This window comes from Dicentrarchus labrax, unplaced genomic scaffold, assembly GCF_905237075.1.
Source record: "Dicentrarchus labrax unplaced genomic scaffold, dlabrax2021, whole genome shotgun sequence".
Classification (NCBI taxonomy): domain Eukaryota; kingdom Metazoa; phylum Chordata; class Actinopteri; family Moronidae; genus Dicentrarchus; species Dicentrarchus labrax.
Genome location: NW_026136713.1, coordinates 8,968,294 through 8,992,923, shown reverse-complemented (window position 1 = coordinate 8,992,923; position 24,630 = coordinate 8,968,294). Strand labels below are relative to the sequence as shown.

The window sequence follows — 24,630 nt, the reverse complement described above, 5'->3', positions numbered from 1 at the left end:
CACTCAATTAAATAACATTAGTGTCTCTGTTAGAGTAAAAAAGGATGATCCAAAACAAATATAGCACAACAAATGTTTGTTTGTCCAGAGTTTTATGTACTGGTCTAAGCTGAGTTATAACATTTGTATTCTATAATAGTAGTACTAGTACTAATAATAGAGTTTTGGCCAGATACTGTACAAGGAAAAAAGAAACTCAGAAGACACTGCCTAAATCCTCCAAAAGTTCTTTTTCGCCCCTGGCACTTTATTTAAGAGTTCACACTCTAAACAGTGCCAGCGGAGCTGCTCTTTAATACTTAATTAGAGTTCAACTGGAGTGCCACAGCTGAAGTGGCTGAAGTGGATGTAAGGTGGGGTAGTCGAGGCATTTTCTTTACTGTAAGTATCTGTCCCCAAAGGTAGTTCTTGGTACTCCAAGACTTGTAGAGAATACAAATTCTTCTTTGTTCAGTGGTTTCATTGACTTTGATGGTGTATTGAGTCTGGCAAATGAAGCCAAATCCATCTCAAGCTTTAACTATTTGAAACCTATACAAAATCAGTCCAGGACTGCCCTTAAATCATCCCAACAGGTTGTGAGTTGCAGAGCCTTGAAGTAGGCGTCACTGATTTGGTTCCTGTTACTGCATATTTGGCATAGCAATCAAAGGGAATATTTAATTTCACTGCACCTCGGATTTCACCTGGGTTTTAACTACGTGTATGTGGAGCAAAGGACTGGAAGAACAGACTGGTTGCTCCACAGATGGCTGGGTAGATATATCACTTCACTGCTCACTGTTGTGACAGGCTGAAAGAGACTGGCACAGGTATACAAATACACAATAACACAACAGTGACAATATGGCCTGACCTAATGGGCTGACTTTTTTTTTTTAAAGGTGTTTTGACAAAAACAAATGACCTTAAAACAGCTATATCTGATATTTTATAATAACAATGTATGAAAGGACAATGATGAAAGATGCCGCTCATAGTGATGAACCTACAGAGAATTATCATCTGAATCTGCAGCTCGTTCCTCGGCTTTACAGAGCTTTATGGCGTCAAAGCTAAAAGAGAGTGTTATTGGACTCATCAGGGGGACACAAACATGACTCCAAAATAAATGATAATGTCTCAGTGCTGTTTTTTTCCTGTTGCCTCCAAATGGCCACTGCTCTTATCAGTATCTTATCTGCTCAAATAAATGTCCCAGCCCTTTGACTAAATACTTTTCTTGTTTCTTAATTTGTCTTGTTGATAGGAGCAAACAAGCAAAGATGACAAAATTACCCTCCTGTGATTTCTTCCATCACAGTTTACATTCATTCACAATGAGCCCTTGTCTCTCTGCGATATTACAACTTGACATAAACCCATTTCGAAGTAATTGCCAGCTTTGGTGCCCAAGCATGATGTCAAAAACAATTAAAAAGGCAATAAAGAGATTTCAGCAAGCCAGAGCTTTAGCTCACAGCAAGATGATGAAATGTCCACACACATTACTCTCTGTTACTCTCTCCCAGTGCGGACGAGCGGTTCGACGCCACTTTCCACACCAACGTACTGGTGAATGCATCAGGTCACTGCCAGTACATCCCCCCTGGCATCTTAAAGAGCACCTGCTACATTGACGTGCGTTGGTTCCCCTTCGACGTGCAAAAGTGTGACTTGAAGTTTGGCTCCTGGACGCACAACGGCTGGCTGCTGGATCTCCAGATGCTGGATGTGGACACGTCCACCTACATACCCAACGGGGAGTGGGACCTTGTGGGTAAGAGAGACGCAGAGTTTTTCACAGCAGTTACAGCCATCTATCCTGATGTTGTAATTATTTAATTCAATAAAGATATGTAACATAAACCCTATTTCTCTAGTCCTCAGTCCTGAGATGAAAACAAACTATTCTTTTAGATCATAATAATATGCTGCAACAATTGCTGCTGTATTGAGTTTGATTGAGTTTCTTACTTTTTGTATAAATTATTTCACATTGGGACATCATTTGGATGGTTGTAGCTGGATGAACTGAAAAGCGGAAATTTTTTGGAAGACCTCCCAAGCGGGATGTTTCCAGCTGGGACGGAGTAGCAGCAGATCTCGGTGCGTGTGCCCCTGGGGTGATGTTTAGCTGGAAATGGGTGTCAGACAGCACCAGATGGCATGTAATAGGAATGTTTGACACATTGGCAGGTCTGTAGCCAGGCCATATGTGAGAGCAGCACATCTCATCCCTACGGCTAGAGTTCAAGGTGAGAAAGTATAACTTTCAAAAAAAAAAAAAAACTGTTTTGTAATAATAATAATATAAAGATAAAATAATAGTCTTCCATTATTCAATCAATCTATTGATCAAACCTGGTATATGGAGAGAACCAATTATAGTTGTCAATTACAGTCATTGGTCTGATGGTTTTCTGCACATTCATTCTCAAATCTATTTAAATCTTCGACTTGAATTACTTTGTTAGTCCACAAAAATCTAACTGACCTGCATGCGTGTGTGCTCCTCTCTTAGGTGTGCCAGCCAAGCGCAATGAGCTGTACTACGACTGCTGTAAGGAGCCCTACCCTGATGTGACATTCACAGTCACCATGCGCCGCAGGACGTTATATTATGGCCTCAATCTGCTCATCCCCTGTGTGCTCATCTCTGGTTTGGCCCTGCTCGTCTTCTTGCTACCTGCAGACTCTGGAGAAAAGATTTCTCTAGGTAAGGGGGCCTAAACACACAAACACACACATTCTGCACAAGAAAAGTCAAGCTTATACAAATACAGTCACAACTGTACATAAACACATTAAAGCACACTCACATATTTGTACATGCACATTTATCTACAAACCTCATGAATCATATAAGTGAGCCATGAATACATGCATGTCAAATCACTTTGGAATATCTGAATTTCAAAATAAGAGTCTTGTAACTAAATCCACTTGGGAATTCTATCAGTGGCAGTGAGTTTTGATGAATAGCTGTCTGTGGATGAGCAATCACCAGTTACAAAGTCACAGTGTTTGAGGGATTTCTGGAGCTGTAACCTACCTTTGACACGTCAGAGCAGCCAGCAGCTGATAAATGGTTGTAGTCATGAGAACATAACTGATTACATACATAAGTAATTACAGGACTGATTTCATACACCAGTGACCCTGATCACATCATTATGTATATGCTTATGAACTCTCTCTTTCTCCTGATCTCTGTTTCAAGGTATCACTGTGCTCCTTTCGCTAACTGTCTTCATGCTCCTGGTAGCAGAGATCATGCCCGCCACGTCCGACTCTGTTCCTCTCATCGGTGGGTTATATTTATGTGTGTCTACGTGTAGCATATTTAATCGTGGGTTGTGCATTAATTGTGGACAAATGTAGAATCACCAGGAGGAAGGGGCATTGGCACACCTGGGAAGGAAAGTCATCGTTGCAGACAGAACATTTTCCAAGACATATAAGTTAATTGAACCGATGTTCAGCTTTCCAGGGCTATACCTGATACTGTACTGTACTGTACTCTTCTGAAAAATGCTTCACTAAACAGATATTTAGAAACAGTCAAATTAAAGTGACGGATGGAATCAGTAAATCAACACACACGTTACTGACCACTCTACAGTAACAACCTAACTGCCCCTCTGAGCATTTCTTGCACTTCCAGTAAACACCACTAATATAAAACATGAATTACTTATTGAGCATTTTCAATGTAGGCAATTGCCTGACCTCTCTATATATACTGCATACCGTCTCCTGAAAAAATAATAAATAAAAACCTATGTTGGTGTGTGCGGCTGGGCTTTGGTTTGAGTAGCCTGAGGGCATCCATACATCATTCACGCTGCCCCTGGATGGTGTGCAGAGTAAATTTGGTGGCCAGAACTAAAGCTGTCAGCACCATTAATAGGGTGTGAAATGTCTGATTCTCCACTGGGGAAGGCAAGAAAGGAAAGGAGGATAGAAGAAGAAATAATGGATGAAGGGAGGAAGAGGCCAAGGGCTAAAGTTCTCCGAGAGAAAGACTTCAAAGCCTTTTTAGGGCAGACGTGTTAGCAGGGTTAACGCTTCTAATTCATCACTGATAGCACACCAGGCCAAGAAGAAATGTGTCTGTCTGTCTTATATGTGTGTGTGAGTGTGTTTACATGCTTTGAATTATACCTGCAATCATGTAATGTGTTGTATTAGTTTCACATGGTCAAAATATGTTATACATATAAACAGAACATTGTGACTGTACTGATGTATTAGTGTTTGGTCAATGAAATGATAACTGTCCTCGCTGATAGAAGCTTGATAAATGCTTCATCAGTGGAGTGATTAATCTGTTTTTTATTTCCCATGACCTCAACACAAGGCCATCTGGGACACTTTTAGTAGCCTTGATAAAATGACTCATGTCGCTATATAACACAGTGGCTGAATGTGGATATGAGTTGTTGTAGCAGCTGGAACTCATTTGTAAATTTCTAAAACAAGTGCTGCCAGAATCAGGCATATTTCTTTTATCATCAGCCCTTAATCACCAGATAAGCATATTGTGTTCATTTCATTTGAGTTAATTTAGTTGGACCTCTCTTATCTGGTTCAAGATACCATTTTGCTCAGTTAATTTTAATTCTAATTCATTTTTTAAATTAGTTAGTTCAGCCATGATCAACAATGCCGTTCGTAACTGAAGGTCCCACAATTATGTTTTGAATTATTATATCACATCTGTAGCAGTCTTCTTCTGACTCTCCATAAAGATAACCAAAGTGAGCAGTGATTGGACATAAAGCAGTGAAGACACATTGTCCTATTCACTTATTTCTACCCTCATCCATCTCCCCACCTCTTTGTTTTATCATTTTCTGCCTCACTTCTCTTTTGATCTATCTCAAGCACCTTTTTTTCCCCTTTCTTCCTTCTTTTAATGATGTCAACAAATAAGATCATAACCTTTGACCTCATGAGGTCACATAAAGTTGGACTGTAGTCGTGTTTAGCTGTTAGCTTTTCTTCATTCACAGTCACTAGCAAACAAGAGAAAGGAGGGCAGGCCTTCAGATGTGTGTGTGTGTGTGTGTGTGTGTGTGTGTGTATGTGTGTCCCATCCTCTCTTACTATTCCCTCATGTGGGTGAAAACATCCCTCCAGAACCAGAACTAATCTCTCTCTCTCTCTCTCTCTCTCTCTCTCTCTCTCTCTCTCTCTCTCTCTCTCTCTCTCGCTCTCCCTCCTCTCTCACTGTTTTTGGTTTGTTTACCACATTCTTTGATTTTTTTGCACAGATTTTAGTTCCCCTGTTTGTTTGGAAGTGTGCATCTTCTCCCCTTGGCAATATAACCTATTGCACAAAATGATCAGATTTGCTTTCCTTTCATGTGAGACTGTGAAATCAGCCTATTTTTTGGAATTAATTCAAGCTTAATGTTTTACCTGTTAGTACATGTTTATTAAACGTGACCATAGGGTAGTTCGAGGAGGGCTGAAAAGGGAAAAACATTACAACAAGTAACAAAACGCAAAAACAAGTAATAAAATGCATGACCTTAAATGTATCTCTGAGCAAAATAACTAAAAGCATGTGGATGTTTTTACGTACTCTGCAGCCCAGTACTTTGCCAGCACTATGATGATCGTGGGAATGTCCGTAGTGGTGACGGTTATAGTCCTGCAGTTTCACCATCATGACCCTCAGGGAGGCAAGATGCCCAAATGGGTGAGTGACTGATTTAATCAGATAATCATGACTGTTGTCGTTGTTGACATTTAGCACAAATGCCTATGTTTGTATGAATGTGTAATCATGTGTGTGTGACACTGACACTTTCACTTACTGATTTCAGGTTCGGGTTGTTCTGTTAAACTGGTGTGCCTGGTTTCTCCGTATGAAACAACCTGGCGATGAGCGTAAGCGGCCTGGTTACAAGTACCGTCACTCCTCCCAGCACCACTCCAGCACCAGCTCCATCGAGATGGGCACTGTACCAAGCCTCAGTGTGCCACTCTCTCAGACTTCCTGCCCACCTTGCCCCACAGGCACCTCCAATGGTTCCATGAGCCTCTACTTCGGCAACTACCACCCCATAGAGAGCTCACACTGCCCCCCTTCCTAGCGACTCGGGGTAGCACTAGGGGGACGTGCCCATGGTTCCCTCAGTGATGAGGCTGAGCCACCTGGAGGAGTTGGCAGTGTCGGAGGTCTGGGGATAGCAGTTGGGGGGATTGGTATCCCCCCACCAGAGATCCAGCGTATCTTGGAGGAGGTGTCTTACATAGCCCAGCGGTTCCGGGACCAGGACGAGGCTGAGGCCATCTGCAGCGAGTGGAAGTTTGCAGCAGCGGTGGTGGACCGGCTGTGCCTGGTGGCCTTCTCTCTCTTCTCCATCATTTGCACCTTCACCATCCTTATGTCAGCACCCAACTTCATAGAGGCTGTTTCAAAGGACTTCACATAGCTGTTTGCAGCAGCAGGGGATAGAACAGGGATAAAGAAGAGATTAATAGAGAAAGTGGATGGGAGAAAGGAAACAAGACTGCAGTATGTGGTCCCCGACATACAGTCTGGGCACCTCATTGGACAAGACATGGGACATGAAGCATTTTATGAGAAAAATTATAACATCTCAACTCAAGAAAGTAAATAGAGACATTCAGCTCTGCCAAGCTGCTCAGTCATATAATCAATTAAACCAAGCAGGAAACTAAATATTTATGATTGATGAACAAGTAATTACAAAGACACATCATTATGTTATGTTACATTGGCACATTCCAAATTAAACATAAATTCATTGTCCCAATGTCAGAGACAAATTGTCAACATTTAGAAAATAGGTTGGGCTGACTGGGGAGACTAGAGGCAAAAGGTTGGGAATCAGTGGGCCAGTTTTTTTTACATTGAGTAAGATTTTGATAAGGGGGAGATAATGAGGCTGTGTCTATACCTTGACAGCAGTGTAAATATCATTGTTTTGTCTTGTTTTGTATTCATTTAAAAAAACAGCTTGATTTACTGTACAGTGAAACACACAACACCACAGTCCACCTTCTGTAGTTCATTTCAATCAGCCCAACTCTAGTATTCCTCTATGTACATACACATATGTACAAATATAACCTCAGTCTGAGCCCATACACCAACTGTTCACCTCTTGATAAGAAAGTCACAGACTTTTTTCTGCTGATGTACCATCCACCCCATAATGTTTGGCTAGTTACTAAAATGAGATGTTTCACTGTGAATTTTATGGTTTTTGCTTTTTTTTTTAATCAACAGAGCCCTGGACACAACTTGGTTGCTTTTATCACAAGTCTACAGGCATTTTTCTTTAAATGAATGCTTATTTAGGATCACTTTTCACTTTGTCTTGCCTGTTTGAGTTTAGGTAGTAGAATCTGTAACGTAATAATAATAGTTTGGGACCGTGTAATAATGAAACATCCGGTATATTGTATCAAACAGCATTGTGTTGACTGGTTTGTACTGGTGTTGACCAGTAACGCAAAAAACACAGGTATCTTTCTGAAGTACAGTCAAATACTGTATATTGTGCTGTACAGGACATATTTTAACTAAGTCATTGATTTGTGTAGGAAACAGGTAAAGTAAAAGTTATCTAACTGCTGTGAAAATACACATGTTCATGTAGCTTAAAAAGATTAACAGGAATTTTTACTTGTTGGACCTAACTGTACATATGTGGCCACTGAAAATGAAGAGATGTGACTTTTGAACTTCTGACACCACAGGTTATGGTGGCTAGAGACTGGACAGAAAGAGAACAACTTCACAACTCCTTCCGCCACCATATCACTGGAGAATATACTGTAGATTTATAAAAGGCTCCAGTGTCAGTAGGTTTTGTGTGTGTTTTGTAGAAGGAGCCGAGTGACTGATTCACACAACAAAGTTAATAATGTGTTTAGTTCCACCTCCACCTCCCAGCCACCTCTTTGTCGTAACTACAGTCATTGGTCTCTATAGCTCTTTCTCTGTTATTCCAGGTGTGAGTTTTTCGCTCTCTGTGTCAATAAAAGTTTATTTATTCTATGTATAACGGGTTCTGGATAGATCTGTGGGGAAAGAGTGAGGGGGTTGCTTGGTTCCATCTTGAATGAAACCAGTAGTTTGTTGCCGGAAGATTCACCAAGGAAACTATTCATCAATAACAACTAAGCTTTATAGGTTCACTCTGGTGAATACATTTAAATTAGAGCATGTTAAGTCCAAGTATTATCCCAAATACAAATAATAGCTGCAAATAGCCAAGACTGCTCTCTGTACAGCTACAGGGTTCAAACAAATCAACTACAGACTTTTGCTTAACTTACTGGGTGAAACACTAACCAATAGTTCCATGTCTGTTAAAGTTCATGCTTCCAAATGGCAAGAAAACAGATCATCCACATGTCTGCAGCTCAACATTAATAAGGATAATATGAAGGACAATAGTTGTTAAGTAATTTAACTGGTTGTGAAACAGTTGCAGTAATAGCATAAATGTCAGCATCAGTGTCCTCACCTTTGATTAGGAAGACTAATGAGACATAAAGTGTCTGGTGTTTGTGTCACAGAGGGCTCTAAAGCTCAGCCCTAATCCCATGTTCACCGTGCCATCGTATTAATGAGATGGGATGCGCTCAAGGATGGAAAGAAGTCAGATTCAGCTAGGAGTCATTTTCCTGACCTCCCATTATTTCGGACAGAATTCAAAGAATCTGTTCAGGACACAGCAGATGTAAACAATACAAAAATTCATTTTATTTCAGTAAAGCTCTGGTTTTATTAGACAGTGGTAGAAAATAAGGAAGGGCAATAAAATATTGATTGAAAGAGGAAATCAAATAGAAATCTGAGCTGCAATATGCCAAAAAAGCATGCAAGACAAAGAATGTGGGGCATGTTTTCCTACTGTGGTCTAGGAAATATGCTCTGATTTATAATTTTTTTTTCGTGGCCAACAAAGGCTTCCTCTCAACTTCCAATTGTTTGATGTTTTGTGGATGAACTCCAATTAACCAGACAGGGCCCATATTTCAGCCGGAGTAGTTGGTGCATTTATTCCTTTAAGAGATATTGAGTTTTATTTTAGGTCTGCAGACTTTGGGATGATCAAAAACCTCCAAGTATCGGCTATGTCATTATGCAATCTTCTGAACTCAATTATCTTACAATTTGACTTACAACTACTACCAGTGGAATTTGAAAATCCATTACTGAGATAGAGTTAGACCAAACAAGGAAGGCAGCTGTACTGTACATGGGTAGAATTTATTCATCTTGGAAAATACTAAATAAACATTTTGGTTCATGGGCTAAACCTGAAAAATACCTACCAGACATTAAGTGTGGTCAGTGCCCATGTTGTGTTTGTGTGTGTGTTTGTGTGGGTGTGTGTACATGTAGGGACACTAAAGTGCTGAGTTATGCCTCCAGCGCTGTGTCAGTATTCTAATCATTTATTAAAGGGGCATGGGAATAAAAATGAGTGAAACAGTCCATGACGAAGGCAGATAAAAGTACTGCTCCTCATGGGCGGAGCACTTTGAACAAACTTTTTAAAACAGAAATTCTGTAGAAAACTTAAAAACTACCCGTAGATCTATCGAACTTTAAAACTACCCGTAGATCTATCGAACTTTAAAACTGTACAATCTGATTTTGGTTTATAGTTATACCAGTTGTGATTTGGACTGTTCATACTGTAAATAGATAAGCTGCTGCATTAGTTATACAACAGTATGTGTATAAGCTATCTGAATGTGGTAGAGGATGAGAAGTTGAATAGGAAAGGAATAAACAGATAAAACATTTCATCAGGGGAACAATGGCAAACCAAAACCAAATATTATTTGATTATTCCCTTACATTCATTTAGATGAACAATGTGAAATAAATCGTGGAACATAATTTGTGTGTGTTAGGCCACACATAAAGAATATTACATAACTGAGGATAAACGGAAAATATCAGGGGTTCTTATAAAAGGGATTTTGTGCAATTACAAAATCTATAAAATTGCATTCTGCCTTTAAATGCCGACATTTCACTGGTCATGAATCTAGACCAGTGAAATGTCGGCATTTAAAGGCAGAATGCAATTTTATAGATTTTGTAATTGCACAATTAAGGAATTAAGAAAATCAAGCCATATATACATGACAATTTATAGTGAACATAAGATTTTTCCAAATGACTCGAAAGTGGCAATACTGACACACAAAATGAATGATTCTTTAACGTTTCCATCAAACTTTACTGCACAAAGCTAAATCTGACCAAACTATGAGGACAATCATGCTTTATACCTGGACCACTTTACAGGCCTCAGGATTACAAAATGTTAGCTGTTGTTAATGCATGAAATAATGTACTGTATATCAGTGCAAGTACTTTAAAATTACATCAGGGATGATTTTGGAAGAGAAAGAACAGTGAAAGTATGCCTAAACAGCCACTGAAACACCAAGTGAGTAATTCAGGAGGGAGGCAGCATCTTGAGTGAAAAATATGTTGGTAATGTTATCTGTAATCATAGAGATCTCATGGGGGAAAATATATACATTATGTGCTGTGCGTGTGTGTGTGTGTGTGTGTGTGTGTGCACCTGCCAATGCATCTGTTTCCTCTTATCATTTCTCAGCTCTCACACTGTTGCCACAGTATGACAGAGACACCTCTGCACCAGTGTACTGTGGGCCCTCACCCTTCCATATAAACCTTATGAATATATATCATATATACGTATATATATCACCCACTTAATGCTGTACATGCACATACAAACTACAAGAAAACAAAAGAAAACAAGAATTATTTGAGAAATGTTGATAACCAATTAACTTAGATTAAAAAAGAGAGAATAGGCTGGGCACATCCTCACGCCAACAAACTAGAAATGTTTAATGTATTCAAAAACTAAAACTTTTGCAGTCTCATTTGAACCCAAATGTGAGAATTTGTGAGAGCTGGTCTGATGACAGTAATCAACAAACTGCTGTGGCTAAAAGCTAAATTCTGGATTGAGTTTAGGATGTAAAAACATGTGCGTCATCGATCTTGTATGGCTGAAGCAAACACAAACACAATGGTGTCTGTCAATAGGGAGAAGACAGATGTTCTAAATTAGTTATAACCTTGTAGTTATTCAGGTATTTGGGGAATTCACAACAGTTGCTCAGCACATTATACACAGTTTAATTAGAAATGTGTTCCTTCTAATATTCCTCTGAGACGTATGCGAGAATTTCATCAGGGATCAGAGCACAACAGAGGCGCGGAGGCTCGGTGAACAAACTAAAGATAATACACACATTCAAATACACACCACATGAAACAAACATCACATTAATCACAATATTATGAACAGTTTTATAAGATTGTAAAGTGTACTTTAATATTTGGTCGAATCAATTAATGGTGATAAGCATGATATAAGTATATACTTAATTAAATATAAATCTAAAGTATTCTTTGCCAGATTAAGGTCCTGCAGTCTTGTGAAAGTATGGGATAAAATGATGCAATGAAATACAGAAACATTTCTTTATTGGCATTTTTTCTATGCTGCTGTAAACAAATGCAAATGCAAAAACATTTTGCCCTTCCCCACACACTCACATGTCTTATATTATATCATAACATTAAGAAAAAACACACTTGTGGAAAACAAACCATTGGAACAGATGCGTATACCCCAATCTCATCAACACCGCCTGGTATAGATAGCAAACCCCCTGTGAGGAAGAATAGCTCAGCTGCCTGACTTGAAATGCTTCAAATATTCAGCCAGTCCTTCGCAGTCATGATACTTCTGAGATGACAACGTGTTGTTGTTGTGTGTTATTGTTGTTGTTTCCTGTCAGGCCAGCAACAGGAGGCCCTGATGTTCGGATTGGATGATACAGAGCCTTAGTGGTAACATGGCAAAAGTGTAAGACGGAGAATGTCTCGATGCCTCACCTACACAGCCGCACATAAACACAACATGCTTGTACATCATCAACATAAACACATTCACACACACACAGTGCGCGGTGGGAGCCTGAGCAAGACCAGATTGCATGTTCAGAGAGTGTCAAACGGTCAGACTGCTGAGCTCAGTGTGCAGCTGATGTATACTTCACAGGGAATCAAAAAAGTTATGAACCAAAACAAAGACACTTTTCTTTTCCTCAGGGAATGCAGATTAAAATCTAATCTGTGACAGTTAATAATGTAACTACAGTAGGTGATATATTTTGGGTAAATTATTTTGAAATTCAATCCATAAACAGGTCATGGGAGCTATAGGGCAAAGTGAGGAAAGGGCAGGAAAGTAATGAAACCCATGAAAAAGTTATGGGTTGAGGCTCAATCTTATTACCATCCAATATGGCAACGACCTCTGCCTGCTGAACTGCTGGCCCAGCATTATTAGTTAAAAGAAAAATGAAGCTCTCGCTATGCGTTGATGTGTTTGGGAGGGGGATTGTGGGTGTTTACGGTTGGTTGGTGGGCTTCAGCAGCCTGCATGCTGTTCCTTCCTCAACGCACACACAGAAACACATCAGCTCCACAGCAGAGATACTGGACGTCAACCCCCGAGCCTTTATCTCCTCTCTGGCTCCCTCTTCACGTTTTCTCATTCCACTCCCAATTAATCCACCCCTCCCACAATCCCCTGGGGGTCGGGGTTGAGAAACAACCCGGCTGGACGCTGCTGCCACACCAGATGATCGTCTTTCCCCTCCTCGCCCTGCAAGTTGCCCGGCCACCTGTCCGGTCCTCAGGTCCAAACAGTCTCTCACCTTCACACGCCGTCCTATTTCAAACAGAGCCTCGGTTAGACCACTTTCTGTTCTTCTTGCTTGACTTCTCAGCCATGCGAGTGGTGTGGATCAATGGATGGTTGTCATGAACTTCTTATCTAGCGCTATACCATTAAATAATTTCTAAAAAAGTCCTCCGGTACTTCAGTTTATAACCAAATACCTGAAAGATGAATGCCATCATCATTAGCTTTATCTGTAGACCTACTTAGTGTTTTGTATCTTTTTTTGGGAATAATGTTTTAGGCCATTTTTTTGCCTCTACTGGATAATGGTGAGAAGGAAAACAGGAAAAGGGGAGAGAGAGGCGTATGAAATGCAACAAAGGTCTCCTGCTGGAATCAAACCAGCGTAGTTTGTGGCAGGCGCTGCAACCATTTGGCTACCGAGGCGCTTTGTGTTTTGTGCAAATTAGCAAAATGAAATTTTGGCATGCTAACAGGCTAAACAAAGATGGTGAGCATTTTACTTGCTAAACATCGGCATGCTAGCATTGCCACGGTGAAGATGGTAGTATGTTGATGCTAACACTACACTAGCATGTAGTTTTCTCATGTTCTGCACCATTATCTATACAATGTTTTAACTCCTTTCTGTCTCACATTATCTCTGTTTTCTTTATTGCGTTCTTTTTTCCTGTTTTTCCATTGCTATTCTGTTTCAGTAATTCATTAAGGCATTATTTAATCAATTTTGTCGTGACACTTTCATTACTGTAATAAGCTGTGATTCATGTCTATGGGTGGGAAAAGGGGACAGACTGAATGCTAATGTGATGCATCGCCAAATGAGAGAGCAGCGGCGGGGTTGGCCGGACATGGAGTCCTACCATCCATTAGTCTCGTATCCTCTCGCTTTCCTTGTGGTTTTCCTGACAGAGCAGAGCCCTTCCTCCTCTCTGTGGGCCAAAGGTTTGGATAACTGTTTACTTGGCTCTGTCTGCAGGCTGAAACCAAAACATGAGTTTTATATGTGAGACGTGTAAATCCCCCTGAAGGGATATGGCAGCAATTAAATGAGTCAAATCATATTCATATTCATGGCACACACAAACAAATGAGCACAGCATTTGGAAATATTGCCAAGCGATGATTTTGCCAAGTTTCAAGGACAAGCGTGGAGAAAGCAGACTTCTGAAATACTTATTAAGAGTAGTACAACCTAGATTCAAGCATAATCTGAAATACTGTGAAAACAGAAAAAAACAAAGCAGAATGAAACCTTTGTACTTTAAACTGGGATTGATGCCAAATCCAATCCCATCACAGTAATCTAATATTAAAGTTATTAGTTCCAGTGTTTTCGAGCTCCGAGGACAGGCTGCGCTGACAGGAATTGAACTGGTCACGTTGTTGTGAAATAAAAAATGCTCTTTAAACAGCAGACACAAACGCACAAGCATGAATCTCTCTCTCTCTTTCAGCAGCAAATATGAGATGATGCATGACCCATAATCCGCAGGCATGAAGTAATCTGAGTGGATGTGCATTTGGATTATCAGTCTGGAACAGTCTAATCTGAAACACTTCTCAAACTGGTTGATTGAAGGGTCATGAAAGAGCTTCGGCCATGTGGAGACGCAGCGTATCGGCGTTTGCCTCGGTGTATCATGGGGATGATAAATAGGAGATTGTGTGTCACTGAGCTTTTAGGACCAACCAGCAGGGGCAGACCATGAGTTGTAAAGCTTCTGATAGATAATAATCTGTTAAATTAAAGTTAACTTGGTAGACATCTTGGTTTCTAGTCCTGAGTTTACCTCTTCTGTTGGCAGATATGAAGCATAACTTGTTCCTCTTCACATTGGCTGCTTTGTAGAGTTCCTTTAGCTGCTTCCACACCTTTCTCTTTGAGTCAGTGTTATTTTTATCATAATGATGCACTATGTGACAGCTGGCAGGTTTTCCAGCACCCTAAGATCACATGTAGCACGTGCACATATACTTCTCTGATGTGCACACAATATATTTATTCATTCTGCCTCATTATCTACACTAATAAATGTATTCACAGTTATCAGTGAACATATTTTAACTTTGGTGAACTTTTTTTAGTGCAGGTTCAAATTTTAATTTGTCTAATTCTTTAAATTATGACCTAATCCCTTCCAAGCTAATGACATTCATTTTCTACTTTGTGTATAGTGCTAATTAGCTAATGGGCTAAAATAGACTTGTTCCATGTAAGTAAAAAAGTAGGATATTTTTGAGAGTTTTTAACTGTAAGATGACATGTTCACAACACCTACAATTTTTCCTTCACCTAAAACCACCACAGTTTTACAAAGACAGCCTATTTTCAAAGCTTTGTTGCCTTTTTGCCGCTACTCCTCCCTGTGTCACAGCTGTGTGACTGACTGCATGTTCTATCTCTGATGTCAAGTCCGTGGGGATTAAACTCCCAGGACGAGTAGCCGCTCTGTTACGAAATGCTATGCTATGCTATGTTATTCCATCAGACCAGATGAATGCAAATGACTTCAGCTGCAAATGCTCACAGAACACATTCCGCACAGAAACACACACTTCGCTGGAGAACGTAAATGACTATGCTACACACTTTAACACAACAGTATGTGCATATGCAGACTTGCACACACGCACGCTCGTGCACATTCTTAACAGGGAAGATAATGGTTTCATCCATGTGTCTGTCCATTTGCTAATGTCCCATATGTGCTTGCTTGGTTTGAATTCAGCCCATATGTCTGTCTGCATTCTTCTCAGTGAGTCACAAAGTGTATGAGCATCCCTTGTGTGTAAATGGAGCATCCCAGTTAAAGGAGAAAGCCATCCTAAAATAGAATACTTGATATAATCAGTTTGTAACAGTTATTTCATTATTTCCTGTTATTTTGTAATCAAGTGTAATGAGCTTTTTTCATGCTTTGTCAAATTCTACTCAAGTCAGTGATTTAATTTCAACAAATCCTGTGAGCATGAGCTTCATCTGAAAGGATGATTTAAATATCGTTAGGTGGCCAAGAAATTGTGTATATTGAAGCACGACTATGATAATAGGCCTACTTTTTATTTGAAACACATTATCTGCCTATACAGCTACAGGAGGGATTTAAATGTCTGTTTTTCAAATGGTATGCAGTTGTTGAACACAAGGTCATAATGGCAACTTCAGAAAAAATCCCTTATTCATTCCTTTTGGGGGATTCATGTTTACAGTTCATTTTTCTACTTCTTTCTTTTTTACTGATTTTTGTCTTTATTATGTTTTTATATCTTTTTATGTAAATAAATAATGTATATATTATTGTATATGTTGTAGGGAAGGAAAAGATACAGCTACATTCAATAATTCAAAATTCAATTTATATAACAGTGTTCAAAGTTTATCTAGCCCTTCGAGATACCAAAGTTTTCTCAGATAATAAAGGAATATTAGCATATTGTAATTTAAAAAACATGTTTTCATTGACATGCAGCAGCACTGTTTCTAATCCAGTAAAATACTTCTTTAATCTATTCTTTCTGCTTGCCATTCAAATGCCAAATGCACCAATACACATAAAATTCAAACTGTAAAAGTTGTTGTTTTTTTATCTTGATTCCTGATACCTCATCTCTGCTTACACCAGATAATTAGCTCCACACCTTGTGGCATAACCTCCAAGTAATATTGGCCTGTGCTCTGTTGAAGATCTGCCATGAAGTTTTGTAATGACTTTGAATCTGATGTTACGGTGGGTTGAAAAGGTAAACAAGACACAGATCACAAGCAAAGGTTGTACCACAAAATAAAAAGAAAAGGCTGAACACACAATTTTGGGGCAGAAAATCCCTCAGCATTTCTTCTTGAATTAAATTTTTCTCATTTTAATTGCCCACTCTGGCTCCTCTCCTCTGCAAGTGTGGAGGAATGGAAGGGTTGTCTGACAACTCTCAAAGTTGTGTTAAATTGAAGTGGACAAGCCTGAACACTCAGCGGAGGCATAAAAGATGAGAAGCTTCTTCCCCAAACTCCCTCTTCTTCTTGTCTCCTAGAGCAATGTGGGTTGACCTAGTCCTAACTGTAGAAAGCATGGGTACTGAGCACAGACACAGTATGGCAGATTCATATCAAATAACACATGGTGAATAAAGTCACACTGGTCAATTTAAAGATGGTATGTTATAGGCTACATTCTGTCAACATATTTAAAAGCAAACATCATGATTTAAAGTATTTTATAATAACTGGTAGCATATTTTTCAATTGGTTCATATCATTCATTTTGAATATTTCTCACATACTTACAGCATATGCAGTCTCAGAGGAGCGATGTAACATAAAACTTGTAGAAGTCAGTGTAAACCAGGATCAATACAAAGCACCACAGAGTCCATTTAAATCATAAAGTTCATAGCAGAAACAATCACTTGATCTGTATCTTCAAACATTGATGACCATGATATTAGTCATCATAAACTTAGACTGAAAGTTAATTTTGACGATGGAAACAGGAGTTGACAAACCTGTATCACACAAATATCCTCAGCAGACGGGGTTTCCCAATTGTCATGGGACTTTATTTGTGCACATTTAAATTGTTCTGAGCACTTCAGAGGCCTCTTGTCCATGTTGGCTTAACATTTGAGATTGAACATAATCTCTCTGGTTCATTTCATTCAAGTGGTAGTCTGAAGTTGGTTCTTTCATAATTCTCTACACTGCGCATTGACTCTAGATAATCGATCTAATGTGGTGTAAGTAGAGTAGAGAACCTCAGAGTAGTTAAGTGGTAATTAAATTTTAAAGTTGCTGTGAAATACTGCAATTTGTATGTAAAATACCCTCAGAAATTGCTATAAGTTCCTAATGCTCTTTAATTTACAGTAATACATCCACATGGAAGTTAAGCTTCAATATGATGTCTACTTCACTGGTATTCACCGATCTTAACCCACAACCTCACCATTCCTCTCACTTGCTCTACAACTATCTTCTCTCCTGCTCATTTAACGTGTGCATTGTGGCTTGTTTTATTTGCCTCAGGAAAATAAAGACCAAAAGACCTCCCCAGAGCCCCCTTTTAGTTTGCAACAGGAATAAAATTGTATTGATTTGTCCATCAATGTAACAGACTACAATAAGAAACGGGTGAAAGCCTCCACCTAAACACTGTTAACCTTATTTTCATGTGATCAATCACCACAAACAGAAGGTATCAGAATTTGTCCTATTCTGTTCTATTCTAGGCCTGCAGAGTTACAAGATGAGTGACAACAGGGCAGCAGCAGACCATAAATTAGCCTCGTCTGGAGCCTGTTCCTTTTAACACTAATAGGAGACATGGAGGTCAGGAGGGTTGGTGCTTAATGAGGAACTGTAATAGTACATGAGCAGTTCCTGAAACATATGACACTTAATCAGGGCAATAAGGACAGGAGAGGACAGGACACGACAGGGCGGGAGAAGCCCTGGGAGCAAATGACCTTTACTAACCTCAAAGGATTAACTTTCATGTGGTTTAACAGTGTGTCTCAAACTCTGTCAGAGGAATTTAAAGATCCCCTCCAGAACTGTATTACAACCTATACAGTCTGCTTGAAACAATAATGGGTATGTCATTTATTTATTTATTTTTCTGCAAAAAAATCCTCCTTAAACAAGGCTTTTACTCCATGTACCTAATTAATTAATAAATTACAGAACTATGAATATAGTTCATATACATATATATAATATGCAAATTGTGTTTATTTCTAAAGTTTTCCTGCTGGACACGAGATGTCTCCTACTTATCCTAACTCTGCTACTGAAGTCCATTCTCAGTGTATGTGCACCAGTGGCTTCAAGTTTCTATATCACACTTGTATAAATTGGATATTGGACCAGAATTCACTTTTCAAACTATTTGTCATGTCACAAATCATGCTTGTAGGCCCGCTCCTTAAATCAGAAACTTTCCACTTTCAGCAGATCAATGAGATCAAGGGGGGCTTTAATGTGTGTGTGTGTGTGTGTGTGTGTGTGTGTGTGTGTGTGTGTGTGTGTGTGTGTGTATACCTAAATACCTGAGTCCCACTCCACTTGAGTAAATATCCCTCACCATCATTCACCATGTTAATACTGATGATTAATACACATGATTTATGATGCATTCACTAAAGCTCTGTTCACTCTCAACCACGTTTCCTCCAGGGTCAGTACCTCCTAAATATTCAAGTGAGCAAAATAGTTTTCACAAGAAAAAGAGAATTTACATGGGTGCTCTCATTTGCAACCCAGTGCTTGTAACTGTAACATCGCTCACATCTGCATAGCAAAGTAAATTTTCTGGTGATGCCTGGAGTCATGTTTGACTTGTATCAGACAACACAGGGATGTCAGATATAAAAAAAAGAAAAAAGAAAAAAAGTAGGCTGCCAGAAAAATAAACTTTGGGAGAAAATGTTGTGTACACACAGAATTTAAATCAGGAACAGTGGTTCATTAAATCCCCGTGCAGTGAAAGACAATTGCAGTCAGTCCTCATGTATGATCCTAACCATGACTGTAGAGTAAGAGTCCTCTTAAGAGACCTTTCTGCTCTCTTTATATAAGGTTATGTTGGCTAATGTCTCTCACATGTGCAGCTGGGGGTATAAGAACTCATTAATCTTTTAGTCTAGTCCTCCAGTCTAGTAGTGTGAATTTAGGCCATTCCAATATGCGTATGGATGCAGTGCCATCTGGTGGTGATACACGGTATTTCACCCAAATTGTGCAATTTCTTAATTTTTACTGTCCCACCGCCAACTGTCAGCTGTTAACTGTGATACTCAGGTCATTTATTATAAATACATTATTCCCAATCAAAAGAAATACTGGTTTATTTACAAGATAAAGGGAGGATCTTTAGAACACAAGCTTACATTGCTGCGAACAAAGAAATAACAAACAAACCCCTATTTGTTGAAGTTAAAAAACAGCTATGGAATTGTGTCGTTAAATTTAATCTAGTGGACAACTAGCTGCAAAATATTAACTTTTCCCCACCATACAAGAAATATAACCACCTACAATTCTAAATGTGAAGGTAAATAAGCAGACATAATGAATACAGTTAGACACAATGGTAAATAAGTTACCAATAAAACCATGTCTGTCCAAACAACCAACACAAGTGCACAAAAAGTACACAACCCAAAATCTTCTGTCATTCACATATACTGAACATTTGCACACACAAGGATTATAAGGAAAACTTGGGGATCTTCACCATATTCTCAGTTTTAGGGACTATGTTCAAGCTGGGTGATTTCAATTTCAAAAACATCCAATTTGAAATGTCTGTCATCTCCTGTATGCAACCTAAATTATGATCACATTTGTACATTTGTACTATGACTAATTCCAGTGCAACATTCAAATTGAATTGCTGTCAAGTTGCATACCTGTAGATCTGCTATTGCACCTGATTTCAACTTAACTTAGAAAACATCTGATTGTTCACATGATCAGGGAGACAGAAATAAAAAAAACAGAACTGACATACCTTTAGCTTTAGTGTAACACACAGCCTTTGACCTCCTTATAAACAAAGGAATAGTATGGTCTATAACACTACTCCTTTTTCACCTGCCCTGCGTCCTTACTCTTGTCCCGTGGTACACGACCCATATTGTAAAATTCTAAGTTTGGCCTCATGTCTGTGAGGTGGGCGAGCCGGTTGGACATGGCAAAGAAGGCAGCAATGGCAGCAATGTCCCAGGCATCCTCACGGTCAAAGCCCACCTCCTCCAACGACTGGAAATGCTGCTCTGTAATGGTGTCGCAGCGACACACGGCCATTGCGAAGTCAAGCATGGCCCGCTCCCGAGGTGACAGATCCGCATTCTCATAGTTAACAGTGACCTGGGTGAAAACAGGGAGGGTTAGACAGAGGCGGAGATTTATGTGTGTTCTGAAATATCTGTTGCTAGTATTTGACAAACAGCAACTTCTTGTCCACTCTCATCACATACTGTATTCCAACATTTTGCATACATCCCATAATGAGATATTTGACTGAAACCACTAGTTTAACCTATGTTGTGACTACGGTGATTGTGCATTATAAAAAGCAAAAAGGAGGGAGGAAGTGAAAATCAGTTAAAGATAATACCTGATCAGAAAGAGTGGGTTTCTTGGAGTAGATGCGGTGCAGTGCACTGTGGGATACCACACAGTAAAGACACTTGTTGTGGATACTGGTAGCCACTACAATCAATTCACGATCTGCCTTGGTTAATCTGCCTGGAAGACATTAAATATTAAATTAATTAGGAATCTGAGAATCTGTGTTGACTTTAAAGTTGCAACTCAGGATCTACTTGGAAAAGAGTCTTCAAAAGTTGGACTTTGCGGAGTACAACAGCTTTCTTGACTCAAATGTTAACCACGTTTCAGATTTGAGTAGGTTCTAGTTAACCGTTTAGTCAACAAAGTTGTGCTATAAAAGGTTATATAGTGGATTAAACCTGCTTCTTGGAATAGGCCCCTGGTATTCAGTGGCCACAATAACAGAACACCACAATCCCATGCAAAAGAAGCTTATAATGTTCAGTTTAGTAGAGACAGTGTGAGAATAATTTTGATTCTCATCTTCTCATTAAGGGCTTTTTCATCAGTCGTTCCTGAAAAGCTGAATCATGATAATGGGCTACTGTGTGCATATTCCACGCCACTGGTTCTTAATTGATCTAGCCTCAGGGGGCACATTTCTCCTTAGTCAATAAGTCACGGTTCACATGTAGGCTAATTAAACATCCGTTCAAAACAAAACAAAGGGCATTTGAGGTTTAAAACCCAACAAAATAAAAGGCAGAAAAACAAAAACTCCTAATACCCAATGTGTTGTTGTAATGACTACTTCTGTTTTATTATGAGCCTTTCACTATGACAACAACATCTCACCCACTCTGTGAGCAGTGTGGCCATCTAAGCATTTTGGCAACTTTTAAGTCGAAATAAATTCGGCACAGAAAGCAACACATGCTGCTTTACGCCAACAGCCTGAATGACAGCTTGTCTATTTTGTTTCCCAAGATGATATTTACCTGCCTCAACCAGCCCTAATTTGCCACAGCTCCGAACCACAATACCTGCCACTGTTTCAGCTGAAACAAATTCCCTATCACACCTGCCTCCTCATATACCACCTGCACTCCACAAGGGGGTTTTTATGCTGCCGCTACCACTGAAATGGAAGCAACTGCAAAGCACCACCCTGAAATATGCCACTAAATCCTACACACTGGTCCTTTAACACACAGATAGGAGCTCCACATCACTTTCATTGATTAAAAAGGATATTTAGGTCAAGCTGAAACGAGCAAATAATTCAAATACAATAGTAATGATGGCAGAAATTTCACAACCCAACTTGGCCACAGACAGAGAGAGAGAGATAGAGAGAGAGACAGAGAGAGTGATTTGCTCTCCAAGCAATCTAAAAAGCCCCATTTGAAAATATTTAATTAAAGCCAAATCATTACAGAAGTGAATCGGCATCTGGGGGGTCAGCAGCAAACGATTTAGTTTACATGGTACTGAGCCTCGGATCCAATAAACTACATTTATTACATGTACTCTCATCACTAAAGGCGACAGAGGAATAACTAAAATGTAATACTTGACATACTGAGAAACAGAGAGCAGGAAAGGGAGAGAGAGAAAGCCATCACTAACTGCTAAGCTAAAATAGTGTACTTATCTGAACTGAATGGACTGGTTGCACGGCAGACATTTTGACTTGTCTAAGCCAGAAAAAAACACAGGTAACGATGGCTCAGTTCCATTAAGTGTCCTAGTAACAGTGAACCAACATGTATAATAACAGGACTACCCCTAAGTGGTATGCAGCTATGATTAATACACCTGTGAGTTTCCTGCTGTGACAAAACATCTGCTGTGCAACCAGTAAACAGTGTGTAAACAACTGTGGGAATGGAGATGAAGTCTAAAAGGACAGTCAACAATGAGAGCTTGAGCAGAACTAGAGTAAATTTAAATGTAGTGCTATAGCGGGTAATTAGCCAATGTAATGAACAGATATATAGTGTATATATATATATATTGTGTCTCAAGTAGTGGTTTGTGGACATAGAATAGGCTATATGTACTATATAAATATAGTACATACATACTACATATAGCCTTTTTTTATTTTTTTTTAAATAAAGCATAATCAAACAATTTTGACATCACTAAGCACAGCACTGATTTAGGGGCCACTGTTCTCAGGATGCCTACAATTTCCTAACCAAAACAAACATAACAACACAAACACACACCTGTCTCTTTGTTCATGAGTTCATTGTAGTAAGCGAAGAAGGCTCTGAACTCTGCAGGTCTATGAGAGAGGACTTTGAAGACATTAGGCAAAAAGCCTCCCTGTAAGGAAACATACAGTTTAACAGGTAGTTTTTAAAAAGTGTTAATGACCAGTAGAGTTAAATGGGGAATTTTTTTTTTTCTACCTTTGACTCAACTTCCTCCATGAGCTCCACTATATCATAAGGAAGGTCTTTCTTGTAAGGAATTGGGAAGCGGCTGATTTTCTCCGGTGGCGGATCGCTGGAGTAATGTCTGCCCGCCGCCGCCGCCCGAAACACGCAGCCCGACCGGAGAGACGCCTGGACGGAGGACCGGAGAGACGCCTGGACGGAGGACCGGAGAGTCACAGGCGTTATTCGGGAAAAAGCACTTAAAACAGGACAAAGTAGAAAACTATTCCGACAACTTACAAACTGTACAAACACAGGGGGTCGGAACAACTTCGTGGCGAGGTTCTGCGCCATGTCAGTGAGCTGAGGCTGGAGAGTGCAGCAGAGCAGCAGTCAGTCCGGATAGTTTCCAGTCTTTTCACAAAGATTAAGGAAGTCAGGCGGAAAGTTGTGAGGTAGCGAGTTACTGATGCTAATGTAACAGTACAGTTTAAAGTACAGTTTATTCATGAGACAGTTTTCAGTTACCTGTTATTGTTCTGCAATAAACGCTGCTTATAGGGGTTAGGCTGTCATTAATCGTAGTAATCGTGGCTGCGTTTTACCTCCTGTTGTTTTTGTTGATATGTCAGATCAGATGTTAATAGTCCAGTCACACGAACCAATCAGAGGGCAGTATTGAGTCACGCCTCGCTGTGTATGCCCACCATTGGCCGTATATGGACAGAGCTTCCGGGTCTGAAAAGTGACGCCAACGCCAAAGTGTCTTGAAACCTGTATTCTATGTAAAGGCCAGCAGGGGGAGCTCCAATTGGCTGCAGTAACACAGTGATCCTATTCACTTTAAAGCTACATGAAAAAAGTTATTATATGTGTCATAAAATAGCTGTTGAAAACTTTATTAAAGACTATGTGGTACTGAATTGTGGAGTATGGTAGTATGCCGTCAACCTCCCACAAGTGCATATGGGTAGTTTCCCCAACTTTCACCGGAGATGACTGGGATTAATGGATAATCCGTTGTTACTGGTGAACGGAGCCGACCGTCTCCCTTCCCGGACTTCATCCTTCCATCCCGCCAACACCAAGCCCGCCAACTTACTCTGTGTGCTTATGATTATATGTCCAGCATGAGTTTCATGTATAAGGTTAGCTAACGTTGGATCCGACAGAATGAGCCGACTTTAGGGTCTCTGTCGTTAGTTTAAGGTCTTCTTCCAAACATTATGATGTTCATTTAGTAAATTATGGTCCAATTAAGGGTTAATTAGACAATAAAACTGTGTATGCTACCTTATGATTGTGAGTCAGTGAGTCTGTCCACCACATATGAAACTCAGATCAAACTTTCAAACTAGGCAGTGCTGATCATATTATCAAGATTATGTTACTGCGTTGCCTATTTCTCACGTAAAATCATTTCAGAAACATATTCTAGTAT

General features: G+C 39.6%; 1 protein-coding gene and 1 pseudogene across 4 annotated transcripts; one reads left to right on the top strand and one right to left on the bottom strand.

Annotated features, from left to right (window-relative positions):
* Positions 1-8,030, top strand: part of LOC127374998 (neuronal acetylcholine receptor subunit alpha-7-like) — a 39,257-nt pseudogene extending 31,227 nt beyond the window's left edge.
* Positions 8,031-19,574: 11,544 nt separating this feature from the next.
* Positions 19,575-23,865, bottom strand: si:ch211-175m2.5 (uncharacterized protein LOC568697 homolog). Of its 4 annotated transcripts, none has more exons than XM_051419039.1 (6): positions 23,718-23,865; positions 23,490-23,603; positions 23,223-23,402; positions 23,037-23,136; positions 20,867-20,997; positions 19,575-20,616 (listed from the first exon to the last, which is right to left on the bottom strand). In XM_051419039.1, exons 2-6 carry the CDS (start codon positions 23,541-23,543, stop codon positions 20,326-20,328), a joined length of 756 nt encoding a protein of 251 aa, XP_051274999.1. In that variant the 5' UTR covers positions 23,544-23,603; positions 23,718-23,865; the 3' UTR covers positions 19,575-20,325. The 4 variants fall into 4 exon arrangements, with proteins under 4 accessions (XP_051274999.1, XP_051275001.1, XP_051275000.1 ...); XM_051419041.1 differs by having other exon boundaries at positions 23,223-23,378; XM_051419040.1 differs by having other exon boundaries at positions 23,490-23,558; positions 23,718-23,841.
* Positions 23,866-24,630: the final 765 nt, after the last annotated feature.